General features: G+C 37.2%; 1 protein-coding gene across 1 annotated transcript; it reads left to right on the forward strand.

The window, feature by feature from the left end:
• The first annotated feature begins 5585 nt into the window (after window positions 1-5585).
• Window positions 5586-6608, forward strand: LOC107693777 (forkhead box protein G1-like). Its single transcript, XM_016493290.1, has one exon. The coding sequence runs from the start codon at window positions 5652-5654 to the stop codon at window positions 6606-6608; it is 957 nt and encodes a 318-aa protein (XP_016348776.1). The 5' UTR covers window positions 5586-5651.
• Window positions 6609-6869: the final 261 nt, after the last annotated feature.

Consider the following 6869-nt stretch of genomic DNA (forward strand, 5'->3'; position numbering starts at 1 on the left):
GCACGCACGCACACACACACACACACACACACACACACACTGGTTTTCAAATTGCATGGGGAATTTTAAAAACCACAGTTTAGTATGTTTTTTAGGCCATTTGGTTTACGGAGACACATGTCCTCATAAACCATGTTTATGTTGTAGTACTCATGTCATTATACACACTTGTGTCCTCAAACCATGTATTCAAGCAGGCACTCTCTCTCTCACACACACACAAGGCATGATAAACACACTACACCAAAATGACCAGAACTGATCAGACACAATAAAAGATGATAAAATGACTAGGAGTAAAACACTGAACACAGCCAGGCAACATACACTAAGTACTTGTGCCAGCTAGATTTCATCTGTAATAACGATTTCAAATTACTGTTTTAAAGTTCCTAAAAGAAAATCAATCATTTTTAAATCAACAATTCATGAACACATATTAAAGGTTTTGTTGAAAGAAGCATTTACATAAATGCACATTTAAAACTAGAACATTCCATAACTTAAAATATCATTAAATTGCTATTAATTAAATAATGAATTTCATTTTTCGTTTTGTTTTGACCCACACCACCTGCACGTGATAGTGGGATAAAGCAGCACTTTTATAGTTTAAGGTTTTGGCATGCACACACATATAACCACACGATATATATATCTAAAAAGCTCAACCTAATGTGCCACAGTCCAGAAAGGTGTGGAATTCATCAAATCAGCAAAGTAACTGTGACACTATGTTTTTCTCCTGTAGCCTATATATCCCTCTGATCATCAGAGCAAGTGCTGCGATAGTTTAGCACCTGCCACCTGAGGAGAGGAGCTAAACGTTTTCAGATCACCTTTACAGAGGCAGCAGGTGAGTTGCTGTAGACTGTAGGCTCTCTACACAACTATAAATCTATGTGAATAAAATCTGTAAAATCCTGTAGGCCTACTCGTCCACTAGAGGGAGCTGCAGCCTGTCAATTCTATGCGTGCAACTTTTTTCATAGGAAGCACCCTTGAACATGTTATGTGGGTTTAGACTGAGATATCCTGTGACACAGAAGAACAAAGAATGAAATTAATACATCAAGTACCGGTAAGTAATTTAAATAAGTATTTTCACGTATAGTGGGGTATTGTGGCATTAGATACAAGAGAAAGAGAAGTGTGGATATTACACTTGAGAATGAAACAGATCAAGTTTGATTGTAGCTGAGTGATTTCTACACAAGATTTTACAATTTCACACTGATAATCATACTCATAAGAATAGCATTAGGATGCATGTAAACTTATTTTAAAGATGCATGGTAAACACTTTGCAGAACGTGCTTCAGTGATTCTGTTTTCTAGACTGCATCGATTGCTCCTGAGGATTTGTCCTCATTTCTGACGGTGTGTTATATGATCTTGGTCCGGCTCCGAGCATCTGGACCTGCAGCTCTGACTACACCATCTCTCTACAGCGGTCGGTCAAATTCACTTTCAGTTATCCAAGACCAACTGCTGTCTATTATCTCGAAAAGCTGCTTGCCACACTCACATTTTTCACATTTCAAATCTGACATGAAATGGCTTATAAATGTCAAAACTATGAAAATATCTTCAGCTTGTTTAAAGGCAGTATTTCAGGAATTCACCCCAAGCCCACTGGCCAGGTCCAGCATCACATTCTCTCTGAGTACACACTTCTGTTGAAACTATTACAACTCATAGAGTCACAACAGCATAACTCTAGATATCTTGAACTGGATTTCGGACTAGTTACAGTTTCATAATACATAACATATTGGAATTCTTCTTTGTCAAATCGCAGATATCTGCGATTTAATTATGGATATCTCTATATTTGGTTTTTGGCTAGGAAATACTTTATTTGTACTTGTCTGCATTCAGCTTTTTGACTGGCAAAAAATATCAAATCAGTATAGATATCTGGAATTAACATCCTCACTATTGAAAATTATTTTAAAAATATAAGAAATGCTAAAGCTTTGCCAAGCCAATTAACCAAATTAACCATTCTGTCAAAGAATTGTCTTTATAATAAAGGCCCTGTATGTTTGGGTCATTTTAAGTGGAATTATACAGAAACAGAAAACACCTAGTGGAGGTAGATGTAGAAATGACACAGAGAGGACACTAGCAGGATTATTTTCCTAAAGTAAAGTAGTGGAAGTTTTTGCCTTGGCATAAAAAAATTAAGGTAGCCTATTTAATAAAAGGTCTTTAAGACTTTATCACAATTCTGACTTCTCACAATTCCTTTATAGTTCATATCTTGAAATTTCGATTTAACATCTTGCATTTTTTTTTCCTTTAAATTGTGAGTTTCTTTAAATATCAACAGTGGTAAACAGTGAGTTAATTAATTACATCTGATTAATAATAATGTTTTGAATATTAATGTTCCAGGTCTCTTGTATCCCCAACTATGTTTTTGCTGTTAAATACAAAGATTTAAAAATGACAAGTAAATATTTTATTCTACACATTTAATTTTTTTATGATAATTTGTGACTACAATCAGTAAAGTGGGACACATTTTCAGCTCACTTGTGCTTAAATTACACAATTGCTTACAATAGGACAAACAGAAAAAAAACAGTAATATTGTTAAATATCATTACAATTTTAAATATTTCCTATTTGAATATATTGGAAAATGTTATTTATTCCTGTTATGTGAATCTGAATTTTCAGAAGCCATTTCAGAAGCAGTTAGCAGATTTATTTATACCTTTTATAGCATATCAACAGTCCAGCTGTCTCAGTTGTGGTGTTAGAAGAGTGTAATCTTGTTATATGTACTGTATATATATATCTATCTGACCTTCTGCGTGAGCTCTCAACCAATGATTCACTGGAGCTGTGTTCCCTCATTTGCACACGGAAAAGTAAGAAGAAATAAATTAATAAATAAATCTGGAAATAAATACACGTGGGAATAAAAAATAATAAATACATACATAAATAAATTAAATTAAAACAAATGCAAAAAGAAATACATAAAATAATATAATACATAAAGGGAAATTACAAATGAACTATATTTGTTTTTATCAAGCCATTTATTCCTTTATTTATGTTCCGGTCATTTTATTTATTTATTTATCTATATATTTATTCGTTTTTAATGTCTGCAGGTTTGGTCCTCCATAGGACATTACCTGAGAAGTTACTGTAAATACGTCAGCAAACTGCGCTCTTTCAAGGACGTGCATTTAATGCATGGCCAAAGTAAGAACATCATCTAAGTGTTTAAAACATGCAAAGTAGGATTGCCAACTGTTCCCGTATTTAAGTAACATTACATATTGAATCCATATGGAAAGCAGTTTATCGTGTCACGCCCAGTTTAGGGAGCTACACACTCTCACAAACACAAAAACAAACAAGAGCGCATTAGTTGAAACTGTAATAATAACATATTTGGCAAACTCTTCTGTGCATATGATGTAAACATGTTTCTATTTACAAAGTTTGCAGCATTGAGCAGTGCAGCCAATCACAGACACGTCTGTTAAACCGGTGAACTGAGATGAGTGACAGGCTCAGTGCAACTGAAATGATAAATGCAGCACTCTTTGCATGTATTCTAGGCTATCTGTAATGCATTCAGAATTTTAATAAAAGGGTTTTTTTTTTTCTTTTTTTTTTCATGATGCTAAGAGGAATGTCCCCTCACTAAAGTTAAGCTATAGTTTAGTTATTCTATATAAATGCTAAAATTAATCTCAGACATGAACATATTTGCTTTGCTTCATTCATGTACAATATATATTTCCTTTTAGAATTCATTTGTTTGTGTATACACACACACACACACACAAACTTATTAATTCTAAAAGGAAATATATATTAAAAATAAATAAATAACTTTATATAATAAATATATAATATTCTATTTTAACTAATGCCTAAGTGTCTTCGTCTTATGTATATATAATAAGTATTGTACCATTATGATGATGATGATGATAATACAGTTTTTTCCAATTGCTAACACACAATTTTTCAAACTAGTCTGGTTTTATCAAAAAACTTAACACAATTCACAAAACCACACACCCAAACTGCAAAATACCTCATATATCCTGCAAAATGAAGCACTGCAACCGAAACTACACATAGCATTATCAAAAGCAAACTTTTGCATGAAATGGCACACACTTCATTCATATTACCAGATTTTTGCCTAACCAACTACACACTGTTGGGCATAATGAAAAGCACCCCCATCTTTAGTATGCTTTGCCATAATACTAAAATATGTATCAGATTGTTCACATGCACAGAAATATTTGCAGATACACACACACATGCTGTTGCAACATTTATTTATTTGTTTTCACTACAGTCAACAAGTCAGTGCAACATATGCACAGCAGATATATTTACATGGGACTGAACAAAAATATTCTTACAAAAAACAGTAAACTGAAAAAGAAAATTTCAGAAAAAATATATTACAGTAAAACAAAGAGGCAAGAAAAATAATTAGGCAGCATCTTGCCAGTGTGTTAGCAATTGGAAAAAACTGTAATAGTAAATGCATGAATATTTAAATCTGGTGCATTTCGTAATTAGTTTAAACCAATGTTTTTATGTTTAAAAAGCCTGTTAAAATTATGACAACATGACAATATTTTTGGTGAGTTTATAATGTAATACATTTCTCATAATGTAATAATTGTTATTACATCATAAGCTCAAGGTTTTATTACGTTTTGAGAAAATTATTCCATTATGAACATTTTATTACAATAATAATGTAATACTTATTACAGTATGTGCAGTTTTTACATTATGTGCAGTTATTACATTGTGAGTTGCTACATATGTGAAACTCAATTTCCACATTAAATAAATGAAACCACAGAAAGATGGATCAACTTATAAAGGACAATACTTAAAAAAAGATCTGACATTGAAAAAATAATCCAAACATGAACTAGATCAAATCAAAGAAAGCACTCCTTAAAACGTTTGCAGAAACATGGGCAGCATTATCATGATCAATCATGCATCTCTGCTCTACCAGTTTTCATGTTGATCAGGATACGATCGTGTAATTGATGTGAGAAAAATATCAACCAGATATCATGGAGAGTTAATGTCTTCTATCCAGTTTGGCCTTGGTGTAACATACACAATAAATAACGCACAGTCTGTATAAGGCAAGACTGTCCTCGGAAACATTTGTGACTGCGCGCGCGTGTGTGTGTGTGTGTGTGTGCGTGCGTGCGTGCGTGCGTGTCTGTGTGTGTGTGTGTGTGTGTGTGTGTGTGTGTGTGTGTGTGTGTGAAAATTGTAACTATGTACATTAGCTAAATGTGTGTGTGTGTGTGTGTGTGTGTGTGTGAAGGTTTAGTGGTGGTGTGTAAGGTTGCACATATGAAATGCTAAAACTGTGGTCGACAATAACTTCCGTAGCCTATAGTCTTGAACCGTGCATCGGATCAGGACCAACTGGCTCTTAAACGATCCAGTGGCTCCTCCTCTCTCGGTGATGAAACCATATCAAGGAACCTCCTTAATTAGTGAACTTCTTTTTCCAGTTCTGGCTCTTCTCCTCTCCGAGAGCTCTTCCTCGCATATGATGTCCTGGCAGCGCCTGACCTTTAATCTTCAAGCGAGCTCTCACTGTGGTTTGGCAAAGCGACATGGATCAGAAAGATCTGCAAAAGCTGAGTTGCTTCAGTATCAAGAGTCTGCTGCTTCCGTCTAAAAGCGACAAACACGGCACGGCGCGTCCAGAGAACAACACGCTGCTGTCGGGCACCGATCCGAACCGATCTGCGGAGGCCGCCGGGATGCAGATGGACTCGGAGGAAGACAAAGATGCTGCAGAAGAACCCGGCAGAACTGCGAAGCTCGACAAGCCGCCGTTCAGCTACAACGCCATGATTATGATGGCAATTAGACAAAGCCCCGAGAAGAGACTAAGGCTTAACGGAATCTACGAGTTTATCACGAAGAACTTTCCGTTTTACCGGGAGCACAAGCAGGGCTGGCAGAACTCCATCCGTCACAATCTGAGTCTCAATAAATGCTTTGTTAAAGTGCCAAGACATTACGACGACCCGGGCAAAGGCAACTACTGGATGCTGGACCCCTCGAGCGATGATGTTTTCATCGGCGGCACGACCGGCAAGCTCCGGAGACGCTCGGCCACCTCCAGAGGAAAGCTGGCGATCAAACGAGGACTGCGGTTCTCCCCGCTGGGGCTGGGAATAAACGAGACGGCGAACAATCCGCTGTACTGGCAGATCTCGCCTTTGTTATCTTTGCACCATCAGCATTACAGCGGAACGGCGCACGGGTTTCTGAATCAAGCTCCCGGTTACGGTTCTTTCGTCTCTGGCGGCCGGGATGCGGCGCGCTGTGGCGGTGCTCTCAGTCTGACGAACACTTACGGGATGAGTTCGTCTCCCGTTGGGCTGCTATCCGTCCCGTCAGGCTACTTGCACCCGCCGGCCCTGCAGCAACACGCGTTCAGCTCCCAGCACACGCTGCTCACCGACTCCCGCAGGACCATGTCCTCCTCCTCGCCTGCGGTGTCCAGCGCTTTACCCGCTGTTCTGTCCCACCACGACACGGGCTCTCCAGATGCGTTTTAAACTGAAAGTGATTTCGTTGCGATGAAATCATGTAATCATGCACTAAATGCTTCCGGACAATTTTACGACCATAATTGAGCTGGTTTTCATTTTTATGCGCTTCGAAAGCGCAAGAACTTTTGGTGAGAAATTACCAGTTAATGCGATTTAACGCCAGAATATTTATATGCTGTTCGAAGTGGAGTTAATTTATATTTTATTTCTTAATTGTATTTGATGTCATATGCATCCATCCACGATCCATTAATCAGCAGTCCTGCT

Source organism: Sinocyclocheilus anshuiensis, unplaced genomic scaffold (assembly GCF_001515605.1).
Source record: "Sinocyclocheilus anshuiensis isolate Anshui unplaced genomic scaffold, SAMN03320099.WGS_v1.1 scaffold2088, whole genome shotgun sequence".
Lineage (NCBI taxonomy): Eukaryota > Metazoa > Chordata > Actinopteri > Cypriniformes > Cyprinidae > Sinocyclocheilus > Sinocyclocheilus anshuiensis.